Source organism: Mobula hypostoma, chromosome 3, assembly GCF_963921235.1.
Source record: "Mobula hypostoma chromosome 3, sMobHyp1.1, whole genome shotgun sequence".
Classification (NCBI taxonomy): domain Eukaryota; kingdom Metazoa; phylum Chordata; class Chondrichthyes; order Myliobatiformes; family Myliobatidae; genus Mobula; species Mobula hypostoma.
The window spans coordinates 231,646,982-231,673,162 of record NC_086099.1 but is presented as its reverse complement, the minus strand read 5'-3'; the positions used below and the strand labels follow the sequence as shown (position 1 = coordinate 231,673,162).

General features: G+C 43.5%; 1 protein-coding gene across 5 annotated transcripts in view; it reads left to right on the top strand.

The window, feature by feature from the left end:
• mapk15 (mitogen-activated protein kinase 15) overlaps positions 1 to 26,181 on the top strand; it is a 214,853-nt gene that overhangs the window by 83,149 nt on the left and 105,523 nt on the right. For all 5 annotated transcript variants that reach the window (XR_010017473.1, XM_063044741.1, XM_063044742.1 and 2 more), the window contains exon 7: positions 5,372 to 5,511. Coding sequence is in view for 4 of the 5 variants with exons in the window: in XM_063044741.1 (XP_062900811.1) it covers positions 5,372 to 5,511 (140 nt within the window). In the remaining variant the exon portion in view is untranslated. The remainder of the gene's footprint in view (positions 1 to 5,371; positions 5,512 to 26,181) is intronic.

Here is a 26,181-nt window from a genome sequence, read left to right as displayed (position 1 = left end):
TACCTGTGACGCCACTTTCAGGGAATTATGTATCTGAACTCCCAGATCCCTTTGTTCCTCTGCACTCCTCAGTGCCCTACCATTTACTGTGTATGTCCTACCTTGATTTGTCCTTCCAAAATGCAACACCTCACACCTGTCCACTTGCCTTTAGACAGCAAACACCTCCGATGTAATCTGTACAGAGTCCATAAAATTGATGCCATTTTGTCTTCCTTCTATGTCCATCTCCTGATTTCTTTCTTAAGTGTTCTGTTGCATTTCTTGTACTCCTTAAGCCCTTCACTTGCTTCTTCCTGCCTATACCTGCAATTCACCTCCTTTTTTTTCTTTACCAGGGCCTCAATATCTCTTGAAAATGAAGATTCCCTACAACTGTTAACTTTATCTTTTATTCTGACAGGCACATACAAGCTTTGTACTCTCAAGATTTCAGTTTTGAAGGCCTCCTACTTACCAAGTATACCTTTGCCAGAAAACAGCCTGTCCGAATCCTCATTTTTCAGATCTTTCCAATATCAACAAAATTGGCCTTTGTCCAATTTGCAATCTCAACCCACGGACCAGAACTATCTTTATGCATACTTACTTTGAAACTAGTGGCATTGTGATGACTAGATGTGAAGTGTCCAGATTCCATTGAATTTCCGCTGCCATTGAATCAGGTCTGATATATTTTCCTTTTCAACTGCATTCTCCTGCCTTCTCCGCATAACCTGTGATGTCCTTGCTAACCAAGAACATCTCAACCTCTGCTTCAGATACACCCAGTGACTTGGCCTGTACAGCTGTCTGTAGTGATGAATTCCACAAATCCACTAAAGTTCAAACCAAAGTAAATTTATTATCAAAGTACATATATGTCGCCATATACAACCCTGAGATTCATTTCTTTTGTTTTCTTCAAAGGATTTAAAGTTGCTGACCCTCTCCATTCATGGACCTCTTGTTTCCTTTCCCTGAAGTCTATATACATCTCCTTGGTCTTGATGACATTAAGAGGTTGTTGTTATGGCACCACTTAATCAGATTTTCAATCTTTCTCTTATATGGTGATTTGTCACTAGCTTTGCTTTGCCCTACTGTCATTAGCAAAGTTGAATATTTAATTTGAGCTATGCTTGCCAAGAAGTCATAAGTCTAAAGTGAGTAGAGCAGGGGGCTAAGCACACAGTCTCGTGGTGCACCTGCACTGATGGAAATCATGGAGGAGATGCTGTTGCCAATGCGAACTGACTGGGGTCTGCATGTGAGGAAATCAAGGATCTAATTGCACAAAGATGTATTGAGAACAAGGTCTTGAAGCTTATTGACTAGTTTTGAGTTGATGATTTTATTGTTAGTTTTTATTGAATGCCGAGCTGTATTTGATAAAGATGTATGCATCAGGGTGCTCTTTACCAACAGGAATTCCTTGAATCCACTTTCTGACTCAAGAAATTCCTCCTCATCTCTGTTCCAAACGGATGTATTTCTGTTTTGAGGTTGTGCTCTCTAGTCCCATAGGAAATATCCTCTCCATATTCACTTTATCTTGGCCTGTCAATATTCATTAGGTTTCAATGAGATCCACACTCATTTTACTAAACACCAGCTAGTGCAGGCCCAGAGCCATCAAACACTTCTCATAAGGTAACCCTTTCATTGTGAGAATAATTCTCGTAAACATGCTCTGTACCCTTGCCAATGCCAGCACATCCTTTTGTAGATATTGGACCCAACACTGCTCACAATACTCCATATGCGCTCTGCCCAATGCCTTGTAAAACCTCAGGATGGGCTATTATAATTGTTTATTGTTTACTTCTGTAAAATTAAACAAGTGATGTTTGAAAGGGTTGACTGCACCTCAGTGTGAATCAATAAGTGATCACAGGCTCAGTAGGGGTAGTAACCCAGTGCTTGCAGTGATGTGCTTGCCAAAGCTTGGAGGCATGTACATTGATTCACATAAGAGCATAAGAAATAAGAGCAGGAGTTGGCCATCTGGCCCATTAAATCTGCTCTGCCATTCGATAAGATCACGGCTGATCTGGCCATGGACTCATCTCCACCTACCTGCCTTTTCCCCATAACTATTAATTCCCCTAATATGCAAAAATCTATCCAACCTTATCTTAAATATATTTACTGAAGTAGCCTGCACTGTTTCATTGGGCAGAAAATTCCACAGATTCACCATTCTCTGGGAAAAGCAGTTCCACCTCATCTCCGTCCTAAATCTACTCCCCTGAATCTTGAGGCTATGTCCCCCAGTTTTGGTTTCACCTACCAATGGAAACAACTTTCCAGTCTCTATCTTATCTATCCCTTTCATAATTCTATATGTTTCTATAAGATCGCCTCTCATTCTTTTGAATTCCAGTGAGTACAGTCCCAGGTGACTCAATCTCTCCTCATAGTCTAACTCCCTCATCTCTGGAATTAACCTGGTGAACCTCCTCTGCACTGCCTCCAAAGCTAGTATATCCTTCCTCAAGTAAGGAGACCAGAACTGAGCGCAGTACTCCAGGTGTGGCCTCACCAGTACCCTGTACAGTTGCAGCATTACCTCCCTGCTCTTAATTTCAATCCCTCGAGCAAAGACGACCAACATTCCATTTGCCTTCTTGATAGCCTGCTGCACCTGCAAATCAACCTTTTGTGATTCATGCACAAGCATCCCCAAGTCTTTCTGCACAGCAGCATGCTGCAATTTTTTACCATTTAAATAATAATCTGCTCTTTCATTTTTCCTTCCAAAGTGGATGACCTCACATTGTATTCCATCTGCCAGACCTTTGCCCTCATTTAGCTTATCTATATCTCTGTGCAGTCTCTCCAAATCTTTTGCACAATTTGCTTTTCCACTCAATTCAGTATTATCAGCAAACATAGATGACTACACTCAGTCCCCTCTTGCTGATATTTAATTTATGTCATGAACAGTTGTGGGCCAAGCATCGTCTCCTGCGTCTCACCACTCGTCACTGACTGCCAACCAGAGTAGCACCCATGTATCCCTACTTTCTGTTTTCTATTAGTTAACCAATCCTTTATCCGTGCAAATGCATCACCCCCAACTGTATACGTCCTTATCTAATGGATAAGTCTTTTATGTGGCACTTTATCGAATGCCTTCTGGAAATCCAAGTAAATAACGTCCATCTGTCCCTCTCTATCCGCTGCTCTCATTATATCCTCAAGCAATTCCAGTAAGTTTGTCAAACAGGACCTTCCTTTGAAACCTTTGCTGAATCCATGCTGTGTCTGCTTGGTGGATCCATTTCTTTCCAGATGCCTCAGTGTTTCTTCTTTAATGATAGCTTCAAGCACTTTCCCAACTGCAGATGTTAAACTAACTGGCCTATAGTTACCTGCCTTTTGCCTACATCCTTTTTTGAACAGTGGTATAACATTCATTGTCTTCCAATCCACCTGGACCTGCCCAGAGTCCAGAGAATTTTGGTAAATTATCACCAAAGCCTCTACTATAACTTCTGCCATTGCTTTCAGTACCCTGGGATGCATCCCATCAGGACCAGGGGACTCATCTATCTTCAGGCCCACAAGTTTGCTCAGCACTACCCTCTTTAGTGATAGCTATTGTATTAAGGTCCTTACCTCCCATTGCATACATAACATCTCTCATTGGCCTGTTAGGTGTGTCCTCCAGCATGAAGACCGACACAAAATAGTCATTCAAAGCTTCGGCCACTTCCTCATTACCAAATATCAATTTCCCTCTTCCTCCAATTCCCTAGGGACCTACTTTCACTTTAACTACCCTTGTCTGCTTTATATAATTATATAAGCAGTCTTGGTCTCCTTATTTAAGAAAGGATGTGCTGACGTTGGAGAGGGTACAGAGAAGATTCACTAGAATGATTCCGGGAATGAGAGGGTTAACATATGAGGAACGTTTGTCTGCTCTTGGACTGTATTCCTTGGAGTTTAGAAGAATGAGGGGAGACCTCATAGAAACATTTCGAATGTTAAAAGGTATGGACAGAGTGGATGTGGCAAAGTTGTTTCCCATGATGGGGCAGTCTAGTACGAGAGGGCATGACTTAAGGATTGAAGGGCGCCCTTTCAGAACAGAAATGCAAAGTAATTTTTTTAGTCAGAGGGTGGTGAATCTATGGAATTTGTTGCCACGGGCAGCAGTGGAGGCCAAGTCATTGGGTGTATTTAAGGCAGAGATTGATAGTTATCTGAGTAGCCAGGGCATCAAAGGTTATGGTGAGAAGGCGGGGGAGTGGGACTAAATAGGAGAAAATGGATCAGCTCACGATAAAATGGCGGAGCAAACTCGATGGGCCGAATGGCCTACTTCTGCTCCTTTGTCTTATGGTCTAAAACTTTCACCATCCATTTTTATATTTTGTGCTGGTTTATTTTCATAATCCGGCTTCCCTTTCTTTATTAGTCCTGACGAAGGGTCTCGGCCTGAAACGTCGACTGCACCTCTTCCTACAGATGCTGCCTGGCCTGCTGCATTCACCAGCAACGTTTATGTGTGTTGCTTAAATTTCCAGCATCTGCAGAATTCCTGTTGTTTTCCCTTTCTTTATTGCTCACTTAGTGGTACTTTGTTGCTTTTTAAAATTTTCCATTCTTCCCGTTTCCCACTACTCTTGGCGACTTGCATGACCTTTTAGTTTGATGCCTTCTTTTATTTCCTTAGTTATCCAAGGTTGGCTCTCCCCACCCTTACTTTCCTTGATCTTTCTCTTCTGACACACCCTAGTGAGATGCTGACTGTCTGGAAGAGAAGGGACTTTAATCCAATAACAAGGCTGGTGGCCTTGGGAAGGTTATCAAAATAGCACAATAAGGATGATAGCAAAGTCCATACTTATACACAATGTGAGAGGTAGATAAGGTTCAGAAACAAATGTTGGAAGCAAACCTGAATCACTGATGAAAATACAGTGCAAATGATCACAAGGAGTGTGATCAGTTTACTATGGGTTTAAAGTCAGGGCAGAATAGCAGTGGGATAATTGGTTTCACAACACCATAGATAAAAACAGATCCATTAGCATGAAGGTAATGTTGGAATAGCATAGGTGAAATCTGGTTATAAACTGGTGATACATGACTGCAGATAGTGGAGTCCAGAGTGAAAAAACGACCTGCTGAAGGAACTCAGTGGGTCAGGCAGCATCTGTGGAGGCAAAGGCAAAAGTTTAGGTTAGGGCTCAGAGAGAGCGAGGGAAGAAAAAACTGGTTGAGGAAATCAGGAGGATGGAGAGCAGGTGATACTGGGAGGCAGTGGGATCTTGACATTTGGTCTGGTGCTGTGGACATTTGTACACTGGTATTTAGTTACTTTGATGGAAAGCATTTAGGGGTCTCAAAACTAAGTGAAATATATCTCTTTATACAGATATACCAAAGGCGTGGACATGTGGAGTGTTGGGTGTATTTTAGGAGAGATGCTGCTCGGGAAACCGCTCTTTCCAGGAACTTCCTCAATAAATCAGATTGAAAGAATCATGAGTGTAATTCCAGCCCCCTCAAATGAAGGTACATTCCTCATGTAATGATGCTGCACTCAGATGCACTCATCAGTCTGGCTGAAGGTCCACAGGGATCAGTGCTGGCACCTTTGTTTGTGGTTCATATATACGTAACTTGAACAACAATGTACAGTGCCTCTAAAAAGTATTCAGCCCCTCTAGAAGTTTTCATGTTTTATTGTTTTACAACATTGAATCGCAGTGAATTTAATTTAGGTTTTTTGACACTGATCAACAGAAAAGACTCATTTGTGTCAAAATGAAAATAATTTTCGATCAATTGGTCTAAATTTATTACAATTAGTTACACAAAATAATTGATTGCATAATTACTCACCCTCTTCAAGTAAGTATTTAATAGATGTACCTTTGGGAGCAATTATAGCCTTGAGTCTGTGTGGCTAAGTCTCTATCTACTTTGCACATCTGGACACTGCAGTTTTTCCTCATCCTCCTTTACAAAAGTGCTCAAGCACTGTCAGATCACATGAGGATTGTGAATGAACAGCCCTGTTCAATCCAGCCACAAATTCTCACAAGGTCTGTACTTTGACTTGGTAATGCCAGGACTTCAACTTTGTTGATTTTAAGCCATTCCTGTGTAGGTTTGGCTTTATGCTTGGGTTCATTGTCGTGCTGGAAGACAAATCTTTTGCCAATTTGCAGTTCTCTTGCAGACTGCAACAGGTTTTCCTCCAGGAATTCCCAGAATTTTGCTGCATTCATTTTACCCCCTACCTTCATAGGCCTTCCAGGGCCTACTGCAGGGAAGCATCCCCACAGCATGATGCAACCAGCACCATGCTTCACGTTTGGGATGGTGTGTTTTTGATGTTGTGTGGTGTTTGGCTTATGCCAGACATGGCATTTAGTCTGATAGCCAAAAAGCTCAATTTTAGTTTCATCAGACCATAGAACCTTCTTCCAGCTGACTTCAGAGTCTCACACGTGTCTTCTGACAAACTCTAGCTGAGATTTCATTTGAGTTTTTTCAACAGTGGCTTTCTCTTTGCCACTCTCCCAAAAGCTGTGACTGGTGAAGCACCTAGTCAACAGTTATATGTGCAGTGTCTCCCATCTCAGTCACTGAAGCTTATAACTCCTCCAGACATTGTGAGGGAGGTCTTTTGGTGACCTGCCTCACTAGTCTCCTCCTTGCACAGTCACTCAGTTTTGGAGGATGGCCTGCTCTAGTCTGATTTACAACTGTGCCATATTCTTTCCATTTCTTGAGGACTGATTTAGCTGTACTCCAAGGTATTCAGTGACTTAGAAATTTTTTTTTTGTATCCATCTCGTGTCTTGTGCTTTTAAATAACCTTTTTTGCAGAGTTGCGTGGAGAGCTCTTTTGTCTTCATAGTGTAGTTTTTTGCCAGGATACTGACTCACCAGCAGTTGAATCTTCCAGATAGAGGTGTATTTTTACAGAGACATCAGATACTCTTCATATGACAATCTATTCATTTTCATGAACCTCTTTTGAACCCTCTTCAATATCAGCATATCCTTTTGAAGATATGGGGCCCAAAACTGCTGACAATACTCCAGGTGAGCCCCCATCAGTGCATTATAAGGTTTCAACATTACGTCCTTGCTTTTATATTCTAGTCCTCCTGCAATGAAGGCTAACATCGCATTTGCCTTCCTCACCACAGACAAAGGCTGCAAAATAACTTTCAGAGAAACCTGCACAAAGACTCCCAAGTCCCTTTTTGCCTCTGTATTTTTATTTTCTCTCCATTTGGAAAATTGTCAACCCTTTCATTTCTTCTACCACAGTGCATTACCATACAGTTCCCGACACTGTATTTCATCTACCATTTCTTTGCCCATTCTCCTAATCTGTCTAAGAGCTTCTGTGACCTCTCTACTTTCTCAAAATTACCTGCCTCTCCACCTAACTTTGTATCATCTACAAACTTTGCAACAAAGCTATCAATTCTATCATTCAACTCATTGACATATAATGTAAAAATATGTGTCCCCAACACAGACCCCTGTGGAGCACCACTAGTCACTGGCAGCCAACCTGAAATGGCTCCCATTATTCCCACTCTTTGCCTCCTGCCAGTCAACCACACCTTTATCCAGGCTAGAATACTTGTGTAATACTGTGGGCTCATAGCTTGTTAAGCAGCCTCATGTGAGGCACCTTGTAACAGGCTTTCTGAAAATCCAAAATACACAATATCAAATGATTCTTCTTTGTCTATCCTGCTTGTTATTTCTTCGAAGAATTCCAAAAGATTTGTCAGGCAAGATTTTCTCTTAAGGATAACATTCTGACTTTGACCTATTTTATCATGTGCCCCCCAAGTACTCTGAGACCTCATCCTTAATAGTCGAATCCAACATCTTTCTAGCTATTGAGGTCAGGCTAATTGGCCTTTTCTTCTGCCTCTCTCCCATCTTGAATAGTGGAGTGACATTTGCAATTTTCCAGTCATGCGGAACCATTGCAGAATTAAGTGATTCTTGAAAGATCATTTCTAATGGCTCCACAATCTCTTCAGCCAACTCTTTCACAAACCTGGGCTGTAAACTATCTGGTCCAGGTGATTTGTTGCCTTTGGACCTTTCAGGTTCCCAAGAACCTTCTCTCTAGTAATGGTAACTTCACACACTTTATAACCCTTGACACCTGGAACTTCCACCATACTGCTAGTGCCTTCCACAGTAAAGACTAAAGCAAAATACTTATTCAATTCATTTGCTATTTATTTGACCCTCATTACTACCTATCCAGCGTCAGTTTCCAGCGGTCTAAATTCCACTTTTACCTTTCTTTTACACTTCATATATCTGAAATACCTTTTGGAGTCCTCTTTCACATTATTGGCTACCTTACTTTCATATTCCATCTTCACATTGTTAATGACTTATGAAGATAGAAACATAGAATCGTTGAAAACCTACAGCACAATACAGGCCCTTCGGCCCACAATGCTGTGCCAAACATGTGCTTACTTTAGAAATTACCTAAGGTTACCCATAGTTCTCTATTTATCGAAGCTCTGTGTACCTATCCAGGAGTCTCTTAAATGACCTTATCATATCTGCCTCCACTACCATTGCCGGCAACCCATTCCACACACTCACCACTCTCTGCATAAAAAAAACTTAACCCTGACATCTCCTCTGTACCTACTTCCAAGCACCTTAAAACTGTGCCCTCGTGTTAGTCATTTCAGCCCTGGGAAAAAACCTGATCAATGCCTCTCATCATCTTATACACCTCTATCAGGTCACTTCTCATCCTCTGCCGCTCCAAGGAGAAAAGGCTGAGTTCACTCAACCTATTCTCATAAGGCATGCTCCTCAATCCAGGCAACGTCCTTGTAAATCTCCTCTGCACCCTTTCTATAGGTTCCACGCCCTTCCTGTAGTGAGGTGACCAGATCTGAGCACAGTACTCCAAGTGAGGTCTGAACAGGGTCTTATATAGCTGTAATATTACCTCTCAGCTCTTAAACTCAATCCCACGATTGATGAAGGCTAATGCACCGTATGCTCCTTAACCACAGAGTCAACTTACGTAGTGGCTTTGAGTGTTCTATGGACTCGGACACCAAGATCCCTCTGATCCTCCACACTGCCAAGAGTCTTACCATTAATAGTATATTCTGCCATCATATTCGATCTACCAAAATTAACCACCTAACACTTATCTGGATTGAACTCCATCTGTCACTTCTCAGCCCAGTTCTGCATCCTATCAATGTCCTGCTGTAACCTCTGACAGACTTCCACACTATCCACAACACTCCCAGTCTTTGTGTCATCAGCAAATTTACTAACCCATCCCTCCACTTCCTCATCTAGGTCATTTATAAAAATCATGAAGAGAAGGGGGTCCCAGAACAGATCCCTGAAGCACACCACCGGCCACCGACCTCCATGCAGAATATGACCTGTCTACAACCTGCCTTCTGTGAGCAAACCAATTCTGGATGGATAAAGCAAGGTCCTCTTGGATCCCATGCCTCCTTACTTTCTCAATATGGGGTACTTTATCAAATGCCTTGCTGAAATCCATATACACTGCATCTACTGCTCTTCCTTCATCAATGTGTTGAGTCACATCCTCAAAATTTTCAATCAGGCTCGTAAGGCACAATCTGCCTTTGACAAAGCCATTCTGACTATTGCTAATCAAATGATGCCTCTCCAAATGTTCATAAATCCTGCCTCTCAGGATCTTCTCCATCAGCTTACTAACCACTGAAGTAAGACTTGCTGGTCTATAATTTCCTGGGCTATCTCTACTCCCTTTCTTGAATAAAGGAACAACATCTGCAACCCTCCAATCCTCTGGAACCTCTCCCTTCCTCATTTATGATACAAAGATCATCGCCAGAGACTCAACAATCTCCTCCCTCACCTCCCACAGTAGCTTGGGGTACATCTCATCTGGTCCCAGCGACTTATCCAACTTGATGCTTTCCAAAAGCTCCAGCACATCTTCTTTCTTAATATCTATATGCTCAAGCTTTTCAATCCGCTGTAAGTCATCCTTACAATTGCCAGGATCCTTTTCTGTAGTAAATACTGAAGCAAAGTAGTCATTAAGTTTCTCTGCTATCTCCTCCGGTTCCATACACACTTTTCTACTGTCACATTTGATTAGTCCTATTCTCTCACGTCTTATCCTCTTGTTCTTCACATACTTGTAGAATGCCTTGGGTTTTTCTTTAAGCCTGCTTGCCAAGGCCTTCTCATGGCCCCTTCTGGCTCTCCTAATTTCATTCTTAAGCCTCTTCCTGGTAGCCTTATAATCTTCTAGATCTCTATCATTACCTGGTTTTTTGAACCTTTCGTAAGCTTTTCTTTTCTTCTTGACTAGATTTTCAACTGCCTTTGTACACCACAGTTCCTGTACCCTACGATCCTTTCCTTGTCTCATTGGAACATATCTATGCAGAACTCCAACACAAATATCCCCTGAACATTCGCCACATTTCTGCCATACATTTCCCTGAGAACATCTGTTCCCAATATATGCTTCCAAGTTCCTGCCTGATAGCTTCATATTTCCCCTTACTCCAATTAAACGCTTTCCGAACTTGTCTGTTCCTATCCCTCTCCAATAGATAGAATTGTGATCACTATCTCCAAAATGCTGTCCCACTGAGAGATCTGACACCTGACCAGGTTCATTTCCCAATACCAGATCAAGGACAGCCTCTCCTCTTGTAGGCTTATCTACAAACGTACATATTATGTCAGGAAACCTTCCTGAACACACCTAACAAACTCCAGCCCATCTAATCCCCTTGATCTAAGGAGGTGCCAAAGAATATTTGTGAAATTAAAATCTCCCACCGCGACAAACCTGTTATTATTACATCTTTCCAGAATCTGTCTCCCTATATGCTCCTCAATGTCCCTGTTGCTATTGGGTGGTCTATGAAAAAACACCCAGTTAGTTATTGACCCCTTCCTGTTTCTAACTTCCATCCACGGAGACTCAGTAGACAATCCCTTCATGACTTCCTCCTTTACTACAGCTGTGACACTATCTCTGATCAACAGTGCCATGCCCCCACCTCTTTTGCCTCCCTCCCTGTCCTTTCTGAAACATCTAAAGCCTGGGACTCTAAATAACCATTTCCTGTCCCTGAGCCATCCAAGTCTCTGTAATGGCCACAACATCATAGCTTCAAATACTGATCCACACTCTAAGCTCATCCTCTTCGTTCATGATGCTTCTTGCATTAAAATTTATATCTCAAACCGTCAGTCTGAGCACATCCCTTCTCTATCAGCTGGTATGCCCCCTCTCGCACTGTCTCCAAGCTTTCTGTATTCATGAACCAACATCCCCTTGCTCCGTCTCTTCAGTTCGGTTCCCAACCCCCAGCAATTCAAGTTTAAACTCTCCCCAATAGCCTAAGCAAACCTCCCTGCCAGGATATTGGTCCCCCTCGGGTTCAAGTGTAGACTGTTCTTTTTGTACAGGTCACGACTGCCCCAAAAGAGGTCCCAGTGATCCAGAAATCTGAATCCCTGCCCCTTGCTCCAATCCCTCAGCCACACATTTATCCTCTACCTCACTCTATTCCTATACTCACTATTGCGTGGCATAGGCAGTAATCTCGAGATTACTACCTTTGAGGTCCTGCTTCTCAACTTCCTTCCTAACTCCCGGTAGTCTGTTTTCAGGACCTGCTCTCTTTTGCTGCCTGTTTCATTGGTACCAATATGTACCATGTCCTCTGCTGTTCACCTTCCCACTTCAGAATATCATGGATGTGATCAGAAACATCCCGGACTCTGGCACCTGGGAGGCAAACTACCATCCGTGTTTCGTTTCTGCGTCCACGGAACTGCCTGTCTGAACCCCTAACTATAGAGTCCCCTATCACTGCTGCCTTCTTCCTTTCCCTACCCTTCTGAGCCACAGGGCCAGACTCTGTGCCAGAGGCATGGCCACTGTTGCTTCCCCCAGGTAGGCTGTCCCCCCCAACAGTACTCAAACAGGAGTGCTTACTGTTAAGGGGGACAACCGCAGTTTACTCTCTTGTATCTTACCCTTGCCCTTCCATCTCATGACTGTTACCCAGTTATCTGAGTCTCGAAGCCCTGGTGTGACTACTTGCCTATAGCTCCTCTCTATCACCTCACTTTCCCTGACTAGACGAAGGTCATTGAACTGCAGAAGATACCTTCTGTTAGTCTTTAAAAGCATCCCAATTCTCTTGCGTCTCACTAATTTTTGCTCTATTTTATGCCCTTTCTTTGGCTTTTATGTAGGCTTCAACTTCTCTTGTTTGCCACAGTTATGTCATCTTTTAGAATCCTTCTTCTTTGGGATGTATATATCTTGTGTCTTCCAAATTGGTTCCAGTAATTCCAGCTATTGTTGCTCTGCTGTTACCCCTGCCTGTGTTCTTTTCTAATCAATCCTGGCTTACTCCTCTCTTGTGGCTCTGTAATTCTAATTATACCACTGTAATACTGATACATCTGCCATCAGCTTCTCTTTCTCAAATTTCAGGGTGAATTTAATCATATTATGATCACTTGACCCTAAGGGTTCTTTTACCTTAAGCTCTCCAGTCAGTTTTGCTTAATCACACAACATCCAATAAAAATAGCTGATCCCCTAACGGTCTCAAACACGAGCTGCTCTAAAAAGCCATTTCATAGGCACTTTAGAAATTTCCCCTCTTATAACCCAGCACCAAAACTGATTTTCCCAATCTACGTGCATATTGAAATCCCTCACGACTATTGTAACATTGCCCTTTTCTATCTTCTGTTGTAATTTGCAGACTACATCCTTACTACTGTTTGGGGGGCTATGTACAACTCCCATCAGGGTCTTTTTACCATTGCAGTTCCTTAGCTCGGTCCACAATGATTCAGTAGCTTCTGCCACTTTGTCACCTCTTTCTAATGACTTGACTTCGTGTTTTACCAAAAGAGCAAAGCTGCCCCCTCTGCTTTCCTGCTTCTCATTTTGATACATTAGGTATCCTTGGACATGCAGGTATAATCTTTTTTAGCGATGATTCAGTGATACCTACAACATCACACTGCCAATCTGCAACTGTGATGCAAGTTCACCTGCCTTGCACATACTGGGTACATTCAGGTCACTTGTCTGAGTGCTACTGGTACCATGTAACCCAGTACTACCTATTGCATGGTCGGGTGGTCGGCGACTAAACCAGCTCCCCGCCAGGCTTGCCTGGTGAGGAGGGTGGCTAGACACCCTGCAGGACCCTCTTGTAGGGTGAACGGCCATCCAACAAACACGTGCCGTGAAGCGTGGAAAGGGCATCCCTGGCATCAAAGCTTGGTCTGGCCATTCACTGCAACAGAACTTCCCCCAGCCATCTTGGACCCTACCATGCTGCTGGATCTGGGAGGGGATGTCGAGAGGGTGGGTCTGGACCTGTGCAACCCCCTACTCACCTAAAATCCACTCACACACATGCTGTTTCTTTCTGAGGAGTGGTGTATCCTATATCAAACCCCACTAACTGACTGAAGGGAACCATCATCATCCTATGGGATGGATAGCCAGAGAGAAAGGATACATTCAAATACAAAACCTTTAGTCCTGTATTTGCCTTTTTGATTTTGTCTGAATTTTACATTGCTGTTGACTGCAATTTTACCCTATCAGCAGGTTGTCCTAACTACACATTGCCTCTATTTGTAAACCAGCTACTTCATCTTCAGCACTATCATCCACCTTTGCTATGATACTTCTTGCACTGAAATATAATACTAATATATTTCATATATTGCAATATAGCTGCTGGTACATTGAAATATAAATGTACCTGTGGCTCAAGAAAGTAATACATTACTTCTGGTAAAGAATGGCATCAAATCAGTGGAAAGATGTGACATAGGATAGGAAGACGTTGAATCCTTGTGGGTTCAGTTAAGAAACTGCAAAGGTAAAAGGACTCTGATGGCAGTTATATACAGGCCCACAAACAGGAGCTGGATTGTAGACTACAGGTTATAATGGGAAAGAGAAGAGCCGTGTCAAAAGGGAAATTTTATGATAGAGATTTTAACATGCAGGTTGATTGAGAAAATCAGGTTGGTATTGGATCTCAAGAGAGTAAGTTTGTTGAATGCCTACGAGATGGCTTTTTAGAGCAGTTTGTCATTGAATGTATGAGGGGATCTGCTATGCTGGATTTGGTGTTATGTAATGAACCAGAGATGATTAGGGAACTTGATATAAAGGAACCCATAGGAGACGATGATCACAATATGATTGAGTTCAACTTGAAATTTGATAGGGAGAAAATAAAGTCTGATGTAGTAGTATTTGGGGTGCCACAGGGCTCGGTATTGGGACCACAGCTGTTTACGATTTACGTCAATGATTTAGAGGAAGGCATTGTGAATAACATCAGCAAGTTTGCTGATGATACTAAGCTGGGTGGCAGTGTGATATGTGATGGGGATGTTAGGAGAATTCAAAATGACTTGGATAGGCTAGGTGAGTGGGCAGAAACTTGGCAGATGGTGTTTAATGTGAATAAGTGTGAGGTTATTCACTTTGGGAGTAAGAACAGGAAGGCAGATTATTATCTGAATGGTGTGGAGTTAGGTAAGGGAGAAATACAAAGAGATCTAGGAGTACTTGTTCATCAGTCTCTGAAGGTGAATGAGCAAGTGCAGCAGGTAGTGAAGAAGGCTAATGGAATGTTGGCCTTTATTACAAAGGGAATTGAGTACAAGAGCGAGGAAATCCTTTTGCATTTGTACAGGGCCCTGATGAGACCACACCTGGAGTATTGTGTGCAGTTTTGGTCTCCAGGGTTAAGGAAGGACATCCTGGCTGTGGAGGAGGTGCAGCGTAGGTTCACTAGGTTAATTCCTGGGATGTCCGGACTGTCTTACGCAGAGAGGTTAGAGAGACTGGGCTTGTCCACGCTGGAATTAAGGAGATTGAGGGGGGGATCTGATTGAGACATATAAGATTATTAAGGGATTGGACAAGATAGATGCAGGAAATATGTTCCAGATACTGGGAGGGTCCAGTACCAGAGGGCATGGTTTAAGAAAAAGGAGTAGGTCATTTAGGACAGAGTTGAGGAGGAACTTCCTCTCCCAGAGAGTTGTGGAGGTGTGGAACGCGCTGCTTCAGAAGGCAGTGGAGGCCAATTCTCTGGATGCTTTCAAGAAGGAGCTAGATAGGTATCTTATGGATAGGGGAATCAAGGGTTCTGGGGACAAGGCAGGAACCGGGTATTGATAGTAGATGATCAGCCATGATCTCAGAATGGCGGTGCAGGCTCGAAGGGCCGAATGGTCTACTTCTGCACCTATTGTCTATTGTCTATTTCTAAAGGAAACTACAGTGGTATGAGAGAGGAGTTGGCCAAAGTAAATTGGAAGGAGATACTGGCAGGGATGACAGCAGAGCAGCAATGGTGTGTGTTTTTATGAAAAAAGAGGAAGGTGCAGGATAGACGTATTCCAAAATCGAAAAATACTTAAATGGCAAAATAGTACAACCATGGCTGACAAGAGAAGTCAAAGCTAATGTAAAAGTGTAAGAGAAGGCATACAACAAGCAAAAATTAGCAGGAAGACATGGGATTGGGAAGCTTTTAAAAATCTACAGAGAACAACTAAAAGAATCATTAGGAGGGAAAAGATGAAATATGAAAGCAAGCTGGCAAACAATATCAAAGTGGATAGTAAAAGCTTTTTCAAATATGTAAATAAAGTGAGATGAAAGTGGATATAGGATCACTAGAAAATGAGGCTGGAGAAATTATAACAGGGGACAAGGAGATGGCAGATGAACTAAATGAGTATTTTGAATCTGTCTTCACTAGCAGTGTCACAGATGTTGAAGGGTGTAAGGGAAGAGAACTGAGTGCAGTTACTTTTCAAGGGAGACGTTGCTCAAAAAACTGAAAGACCTAACTGCACCATGCACCATAGTGTTCTGAAAGAGGTAGCGGTAGAGATTGTGGAGGCATTAGTAATGATCTTTCTAAAATCATTGGGCTCTGGCATGATGCCAGAGGACTGGAAAATTGCAAATGTCACTCCACTCTTTAAGAAAGGAGGAAGGCAGCAGAAAGGAATTTATAGACCAGTTAGCTTGACCTCAGTGGTTGAGAAGATTTTAGAGTCAATTGTTAAGGTTGAGGTGATGGAGTACTTGGTGACACAGGACAAGATAAGCCAGAGTCAGCATGGTTTCCTTGAGGGGAAATCTTCCCTAACGAACCTGTTGGAATTCTTTGTGGAGATTACAAGTAGGATACATAAAAGGGATGCTGTGGATGTTGTATATTTTGACTTTCAGAAAGCCTTTGACAAGGTGCCACACATAAGTCTGCTTACCAAGTTAAGAGTCCATGGTATCATAGGAAAGTTGCTGGCATGGTTAGGGCATTGGCTGATTGGTAGGAGGCAGCAAGTGGGAATGAAAGGATGCTTTTGTGGTTGGCTGCCAGTGGCTAGTGATGTTCTGCAGGGGTCGTTGTTGGGACTGCTTCTTTTTGTGCTCTATATCAATGATTTAGATTGGCTTTGTTGCAAGTTTGCAGATGATAGGAAGATTGGTGGAGGGGCTGGTAGTGTTGAAGAAACAGGAATGCTGCAGAAGGACTTCAACAGATTAGGAGAATGGGAAAGAAAGTAGCAAAATGAAATTAAATGTTGGAAAATGCATGATCATACGCTTTGGTAGAAGAAATAAATGTGCAGACACTTTTCTAAATGGGGAAAATCCAAAAAGCTGAGGTGCAAAGGGACTTGGGAGTCCTTGTGCAGAACACCCTAAGTTGCAGATAGAGTTGGTGGTGAGGAAGGCAGATGCAATGTCAGATCAAAAACAAGAGAAAATTTGCAGATGCTGGAAATCTGAGCAACAAACACAAAATGCTGGAGGAACTCAGCATTTGAGTCCTGCTGAAGGGTTTCGGCCAGAAACGTTAACTGTACTTTTTTCCATAGATGCTGTCTGGCCTGCTGAGTTCCTCCAGCATTTTGTGTGAAGTGCAGTGTTAGCATTCATTTCAAGAGGTCCAGCAGGGATATGATGCTGAGGCTTTATAAGGCACTGGTGAGGCCTCACCTCGAATATCATGAACAGTTTTGAGGTCCTCATCTAAGAAAAGATGTGGTGGCATTAGAGAGGGTTCAGAGGTTCACAAGGATGATTCTGGGAATGAAAAGGTTATCATATGAGGAACATTTGATAGCTCTTGGTCTGTACTCGCTGCAATTTAGAAGGACGGTGGGAGGATCTCAATGAAACCTTTCAACTGTTGAAAGGTCTAGACAGAATAGATGTGGAAAGGATGTTTTTCATGGTGGGGGAGTCTAGGACAAGAGGGCACTGCCTCAGGATAGAGGGCATCTATTTAAAATCAGAGATGCGGAGAAATTTCTTTAGCCAGAGAGTGATAAATTTGTGGAATTTATTACCACAGGCTGCTGTGGAAGCCTTGTCGTTGGATGTATTTAAAGCAGAACTTGATAGGTTCTTGATTGGACCTGGCATCAGAGGTCAGGGGGAGAAAGCCAGGGTGTGGGGCTGGGGAGGGGAAAAGAGGATCAGCCATGATTGAATGACAGAGCAGACTCGATGGGCCAAATGGCCTAATTCCACTCCTATGTCTTATAGTCTTGTATACAGATCAGGACACTAGTCACACCATGCTCAACCGTTTGGTTCCTAACTTTGTCGGAGGACTTACCAACATCTGTGTCCACAACCTTTCCACTCACTGTACTGGCATTCTGGTTCCCATCCCCCTGCAACTCTTGTTAAAACCCCACCGTGTGGCATTAAGAAACCATCCTGCTAGGACATTAGTTCCCCTACAGATCAGGTGCAAACAGACTCTTCTGTACAGGTCCTACCTTCCCTGGCTGGAAGAGTGCCCAATAATCCAAATCTCTTACTCCTTGGTCAGATATTAAATTGTATAATCTTCCTCGTTCTGGCCTCACTAGCATGCGGCATGGGTAGCAATCTTGCAATCAGAACCCTGGTGGTCCTGCCCTTTAACTTAGCACCTTACTCTTTGAACTCCCCATAAGACCATAAGACATAGGAGCAGAATTAGGCCATTTGGTCCAACCTGCCCCTCCACCAATCTTGATATCATTTGTAAACTTGGCAACAAAGCCATCTATTCCATCATCTAAATTAATGATATGTAATATATATATTTATTTACATCAATTTACATCAGTGGTGCGCAAGTGGAACAGGTCACAAGCTTTAAGTTCCTTGGGGTCAATATCACAAATGACCTGACTTGGTCCAACCAAGCAGAGTTCACTGCCAAGAAGGCCCACCAGCGCCTTTACTTCTTGAGAAAACTAAAGCAATTTGGCCTGTCCCCTAAAACCCTCACTAATTTTTATAGATGCACCGTAGAAAGCATTCTTCTAGGGTGCATCACAACCTGGTATGGAAGTTGTCCTGTCCAAGACCGAAAGAAGCTGCAGAAGATCGTGAACATGGCGCAACACATCACACAAACCAATCTTCCATCCGTGGACTCACTTTACACCACACACTGTCGGAGCAGTGCTGCCAGGATAATCAAGGACACGACCCACCCAGCCAACAGACTTTTCGTCCCTATTCCCTCTGGGAGAAGGTTCAGGAGCTTGAAGACTCGTACAGCCAGATTTGGGAACAGCTTCTTTCCAACTGTGATAAGACTGCTGAACAGATCCTGACCCGGATCTGGGCCTTACCCTCCAAATATCCGGACGTGCCTCTCAGTTTTTTTGCACTACCTTACTTCCCATTTCTCTATTTTCTATTTATAATTTAAATTTTTAATATTTACTAATTTAAAACATTTTTAATATTTAATATTTGTAATCCAGGGAGTGCGAAGCGCAGAATCAAATATCGCTGTGATGATTGTACGTTCTAGTACCAGTTGTTTGGCAACAATAAGGTATAAAGTATAAGTATAAAAAAGAAGTGGTCCCAACACCAACCCCAGCGGAATGTCACTAGTCACTGGCAGCCAACCAGAAAAGGATCGTTTTGTTCCAACTCATTGCCTCCTACCAATCAGCCAATCAGCTAATGCTCTAACCATGCCGGTAACCTTCTTGTAATACCATGGGCTCTTAACTTGGTAAGCAGCCTCGTGTGGCACCTTGTCAAAGGCCTTCTGAAAATTCAAATATGCAACATCCCCTTTATCTATCCTACTTGTAATCTCCTAAAAGAATTCCAACAGGTTCGTCAGGCAGGACTTTTCCTGAAGGAAATCATGCTGACTTTGTGCTATCTTGCCCTGTGTCACCACGTACTACATAACCTCATCCTTAACAATTGACTCCAGCATCTTCCGAGCTACTGCAGTCAGGCTAACGGGTCTATAATTTCCTTTCTGCTGCCTTCCTCCTTTCTTAAAGAGTAGAGTGACATGTGATTGATAATGATATGGATGACGACTTCTAGCTATTCACCTTCCCACTTAAGAATGCTGAAGAGTTGTTCCGTGATGTCCCAAACACTGTACCTGTGAGGCAACATACCATTCAGGAATCTCATTCTCGCCTACAGAACCCCCCTGCCCGTTTTCCTAACAAACAAATCCTCTGTCATCCCAGCGTGCCTCCTCTTTCCCCCCTTTCCCTTGTGAATCAGAGAGGCAGACTCAGTGCCAGACACCAGAGAGACATGGCCACTGTGACTTTCTTCTGTTAGGTCAACCCCTGACACTATCCAGAGTGGTATCCCTTTTGTTGAGGGAGATGGCCACAGAGGTACTCTGCATTCGATCCTTTACCTCTTTCTTCTGATTATCACCCAGTTTCTTGTGTCCTGCATCTTTGGTGTAACCACCTCTCCATATGTCCTATCTATCAACCTTTCTGCCTCCTGAACGATCCAGAATTCATCCAGTTCCAGATTGTTGGAAGCTGCTGCTGGGTGCACTTCTCTCAGTTTTACTTGCCAGGGACACTGGAGGTCTCCCTGTCTTCCCACATCCTGGAAGAGGACCATTGAACTCTCATTCCTGGCATCTCTACTGTCCGAGCTGAGTAGATATAGAGAAAGGAAGGAAGAAAAAACCTTAGCTTGGAGCTTACTTTTCTTTGCTTTCTCTGGCTGAAGCCTCTCTTCTAAGAAGCTTTGAAGAGATTAAGCCTCAGGACCTAGTGATTCTTGAAAAATCATTAGTAATGCCTCCACAATTTCTTCAGCCACCTCTTTCAGAACCCTGGGGTGTACACCATCTGGTCCAGGTGACTTATCTACCTTCAGATCTTTCATTTTCCCAAGAACCTTTTGCTTGGTAATGGCAAGTTCACACCCTTCTCACTCCCGACACTTTGGAACTTCTACCATCCTGCTAGTATCTTCTACAGTGAAGACTGATGCAAAATACTTATTCAGTTCTTCTGCCATTTCCTTGTCCCCCATAACTACCTCTCCAGCATTCTTTTCCATTGCTCCTATATGCACTCACGCCTCTCTTTTACATTTTACGTATCTAAAGAAACTTTTGTACCAGAGGAATCTTGGGGTCCAGAACATAGCTCCCCAAAAATGTCAAAGAAAGCATATGGCAGGGCTGAAATAGCTAACACGAGTGGGTATAGTTTTAAGGTGCTTAGGAATAGGTACAAGGGGGATGTCAGAGGATGGTGGGTACATGGAATGCATTGCCAAGGAAGATGGTAGAGGCAAATACAATTAGGTCTTTTAAGAGACTCTTAGGTACACGGAGCTTAGAAAAATAAAGGGCTATGTGGTAGGGAAATTCTGGGAGACCGCTTTGCTGAACATCTACGCTCTGTCCGCCAGAGAAAGCAGGATCTCCCAGTGGCCACACATTTTAATTCTACATCCCATTCCCATTCTGACATGTCTATCCACGGCCTCCTCTACTGTAAAGATGAAGCCACACTCAGGTTGGAGGAACAACACCTTATATTCCGTATGGGTAGCCTCCAACCTGATGGCATGAACATTGACTTCTCTAACTTCCGCTAGGCCCCACCTCCCCCTCGTACCCCATCTGTTACTCTTTTTTATGCACACATTCTTTCTCTCACTCTCCTTTTTCTCCCTCTGTCCCTCTGAATATACCTCTTGCCCATCCTCTGGGTCACCCCCCCCCCCGTCTTTCTTCCCGGACCTCCTGTCCCATGATCCTCTCGTATCCCCTTTTGCCTATCACCTGTCCAGCTCTCGGCTCTATCCCTCCCCCTCCTGTCTTCTCCTATCATTTTGCATCTCCCCCTCCCCCTCCAACTTTCAAATCCCTTACTCACTCTTCCTTCAGTTAGTCCTGACGAAGGGTCTCGGCCTGAAACGTCGACTGCGCCTCTTCCTATAGATGCTGCTTGGCCTGCTGCGTTCACCAGCAACTTTGATGTGTGTTGCTTGAATTTCCAGCATCTGCAGAATTCCTGTTGCCTGTCTTAGGTCAGTTAGGATCACTACTTTATTTTAAGAATGTGAAATGCCAGAATAATAGTAGAGGGAATGATTTATTTCAGCTTTTATTTCTTTCATCGCTTTCCCAGTGAGTCAGAAGATTACATACACTTTGTCAGTATTTGGTAGCATTGCCTTTAAATTGTTTAACTTGGGTCAAACGTTTTGGGTAGCCTTCCACAAGCTTCTCACAGTAAGTTGCTGGAATTTTGTTCCATTCCTCCAGACAGAACTGGTGTAACTGAGTCAGGTTTGTAGGCCTCCTTGCTCGCACACACTTTTTCAGTTCTGCCCACAAATTTTCTATCAGATTGAGGTCAGAAAATGATGTCAAGTCTGGTTCAGCCTTGGGAGCGATTTCCTGAAAGTACCACATTCATCTGTACAAACAATATAAACACCATGGGATCACGCAGCCCTCATACTGCTCAGGAAGCAGACGCATTCTGTCTCCTAGAGATGAACATACTTTGGTGCGAAAAGTGCAAATCAATCCCAGAACAACAGCAAGGGACCTTGTGAAGATGCTGGAGGAAACAGGTAGACAAGTATCTATATCCACAGTAAAACGAGTCCTATATCGACGTAACCTGAAAGGCTGCTCAGCAAGGAAGAAGCCATTGCTCCAAAATCACCATAAAAAAGCCAGACTACAGTTTGCAAGTGCACATGGGGACAAAGATCTTACTTTTTGGAGAGATGTCCTCTGGTCTGATTAAACAAAAATTGAACTGTTTGGCCATAATGACCATCGTTATGTTTGGAGGAAAAAGGGTGAGGCTTGCAAGCCGAACAACACCATCCCAACCGTGAAGCATGGGGGTGGCAGCATCATGTTCTGGGGATGCTTTGCTGCAGGAGGGACTGGCGCACTTCACAAAATAGATGGCATCATGAGGAATGAAAATTATGTGGCTATATTGAAGCAACATCTCAAGACATCAGCCAGAAAGTTAAAGCTCGGTTGCAAATGGGTCTTCCAAATAGACAATGACCCCAAGCATACCTCCAAAGTTGTGGCAAGATTGCTTAAGGACAACAAAATCAAGGTATTGGAGTGGCCATCACAAAGCCCTGACCTCAATCCGATAGAAAATTTGTGGGCAGAACTGAAAAAGCGTGTGCGAGCAAGGAGACCTACAAACCTGACTCAGTTACACCAATTCAGTCTGGAGGAATGGAATGAAATTCCAGCAACTTACTGTGAGAAGCTTGTGGAAGGCAATCCAAAATGTTTGACCCAAGTTAAACAATTTAAAGGCAATGCTACCAAATACCAACAAAGTGTATGTAAACTTCTGACCTACTGGGAAAGTGATGAAAGAAATAAAAGCTGAAATAAATCATTCTCTCTGCTATTATTCTGACATTTCACATTCTTAAAATAAAGTAGTGATCCTAACTGATCTAAGACAGGGAATGTTTTCTGGGATGAAAGGTCAGGAATTGTGAAAAGCTGAGTTTAAATGTATTTGGCTAAGGTGTATGTAAACTTCTGACTTCAACTGTAGTCATACTGCAGCTATATCAATCTTTGGTTAGTTTGTACTATGTGGAGTTATAGCGGAAATGAATAATAAAGTTCAAAGTAAATTTTATAATCAAAGTACATATATGTCACCATTTACAATCCTGAGATTAATTTTTTTGCGGGCATCCTCAACAGATCTATAGAATAATATCTAAAATGTTATGTTGAAGTTGTGTAAGAAGTTGGTGAGGCCTAATTTGGAGTATTGTTTGCAGTTTTGGTAACCTACCTACAATTACTACTACGTCGACTCAGGCCTAGGGGGCCAGCGTCGGGCACGATGACAGACTCTCCACTTCTCCCTCTCCCTCATCAGTGTGTTCAGTTCATCTATTTTAGCTGCGCCGCTGTCTTCTAGGAGCGTGTTGACCATAGTCTTGGGAGGGCGCCCAGGGTTCATCGTCCCATGCTTGGGCTCCCATATCTTGACTGGGCTGGCAGGTAGCTCGGGGTGGTGTAGACAGTGCCCTGTTAGTTGCAGTCTTCTCACCTCGATTTTAGTGGTGAGCATTGGTGGTCGTTATAGAGCTCGACATTCATCATGTGCTGTTGCCAACACACGTCAAGAGCCATCCGGAGCATTGGTGTATAGCAACCATCTAGAGACTTTTGCATAGTCTTGGTGAGTGTCCATGTCTCACATCCGTACATGAGAATGAACTCTATGACTGCTATAAAAATCCTCTTTTTAAGCCCTCTGGTCAGGTTCGACTTCCAGATTTCCTTTATTTCGTTCATAGACCTCCACGCCAGCGCCTCCCGTATCTTTATGTCCTTCTCCGAACTCATTCTTGACCCGAGGTATTTGAAGTCAAAGACTTATTTAATGGTATCATTCTTTATAGTCTTGAGAGTACCTTTGTCGCAGTTAAACGCCATGTACTCTGTCTTTTTAGCGTTTAGGTGAAGTCCAACTTTATTGCATTCAATTTCCACTTTTGTCAGTAGCTGCTGTGCTTCCTCCATCTGGTCAGAGAGCAGGACTATGTCATCTGCAAAATCGAGATCTGTGAGCGTAACTGGTCTGACCCTTTTGGTTCCTCCTGGTTTTATGTAAAACCAAGCTTGTCATGATCTTTGGTAGCTTGACGCAGAGCGTAATCAAGGACGATTATAAAGATGTAGGGTGCCAGAGTGTCTCCTTGCAGCACACCAGCTAAGAGCTCGTACACTGCTGTTTCTCCGTCTGGTGATACAACTTTCGCCATGGTTTTGGTATAGCTGGACTCTATTGCTCTCAGTAGATGGTCTGGCACTCCGTAAGCTTTCAGGATCTTCAGCATTTTGCCTCAGTGAATGGAGTCAAAAGCTTTGTGAAAATCGATGCAAGTAAGCACGGCTGGTAGGTTGTTCTTCTTGACTTCCTTGATGATCCTATGGAGAGCAAGTATTTGCATTACTGTTGTGCGCTTATGCTGAAAACCATTCTGATTGAATCTTAGCTTAGGGTCAATGGCGGTGCGAATCCTGTTCAAGATCATCCGATTATATAACTTTGTTAAGATGCAGGTCAAGCTGATACTGTGGTAGTTATCTGTCTTCGTGAGGGATCCAGACTTGGAGACTGGGATAATGTTTGAGAGTGACCACTGTTCTGGTTTGTCGCCTTTCATCAGTGCCGTATTACATATGTCCAGCAAGATGTCGTCTAGGTCGCAGTTCTTCAGGACATCTGGTGGTATCCCATCTGGTCCAGTGCTCCTGCCCTGTTTGAGTGCATATTTGGCCTTCTTCAGTTCCTCAATGGTGAATAGGCTGTCATCGATGTCAACTTGCGTTAGTATCGTGAGTATGTCCTCTTCTTCTGTGATCGTTAGAGGGCTTCCCAGCAGGTTCTTAAAGTGGGTACACCATGTCTGGACACAGTCATCTGCTGTTTTACCACTTATCTGGCCTGATGGGGACTTCTTCTGTCTTCTGATCTCATTGACTAGGCGCCGTGCTTCTCCGTGCTGCATGTCTTCATTAGCAGCCTCTATCTCTCTAATCCTCTCAGCTAGTTCCTCTTCCTTCAGTTGGTCGTAGGTGGCAAAGAGATTCTTCTTTGCTATCTTGAACTTGCCTCTTAACTCTTCTGTTTCGCTCCTTCTAAGTTCAGCATGACAAGCATTGACCACACTTCTTGCTGCGACGACGTCAGGATGTTTCGAGATCCAGCTTTTCTTGATTCGCTTCACAGTAGGCAAACTCTTTGTTGCATCTGTGTGTGCGTCTATGAGCCGTTAATAACGGTCGGTGGCGGTCTCTTCCTCTCCCTTTTCCAGTGGGCCGAAGCGATTTCTCACCTCCACTGTGTACTGGGCTTGAAGAATAGGTTGTGAGGAGAATGCCTTCCAGTCTGCCTTCTCCTTGGGACCTGTGGCTTTGGGTTGCCGCAGGCTCAGTCTCACTTGCATTGATACTACTCTGTGGTCAGAACTGACCAAGTCGAAGGTGCTGTAGGCTTCTGTGTTGATCACACAATTACGACATTTTGTTCTTACGAGGATGTAGTCGAGCTGTTTGCTGCAGATGGAGGCTCTGTTTTCCTATGTCCACAGTTTACCAGCTCGCTTCTTGAGTTGTGTGTTGGCGGCAAAGAGACTGTGTTCCTGGACGAAATCAACTAGATATTGTCCATTTCTGTTGGTAAAGTCTTGGTATGAGTATGGAACATCTTCCAGTCCGACCTGGGCATTAAAATCGCTGAGCACAGCCAGGAAGTTATGTGCTGGTATTGAAGTGACAGCGTTGTGAAGTTAACTATAGAAGGCCTCCACCTCCTCCTCCTCGCTGCAGTTGAGCGGGGAGTAACAGATGATGACAGAGGTCGCCGGGTTTCCGCTGAATTTCGCAGTAAGGATTCTGTCACTGACTGAGACTACGCCCCTCAGTGCCTTTTTTGCCTTGCGGTTCAACATCAGCCCTACTCCACCTTGTGCTGACATCGTTGTCGGCTCTCTCCATGCAGACAAGGTGATGAGGTGCATCCCCTCTACCTCTGTGAACCTCATCTCTTTGTCAGGGTGTACATGACAGTGTTCTTGGATCCCCAGGATGGAGATCTCGTATCTGCTTGCCTGTGATGCCAACTCTGTGCATCAAGGCAAGAGGCAGATGGTGTTTGCGTTGAAGGTTGAGATGATCGTTTTTACCTTGCAACGCAAAAGAGGCGCAGTTCGCTCGGCACCCCTGTCGGACTCAACCCTCCCTGTGGGGTTTGAGGTTGCATCTTCATTCT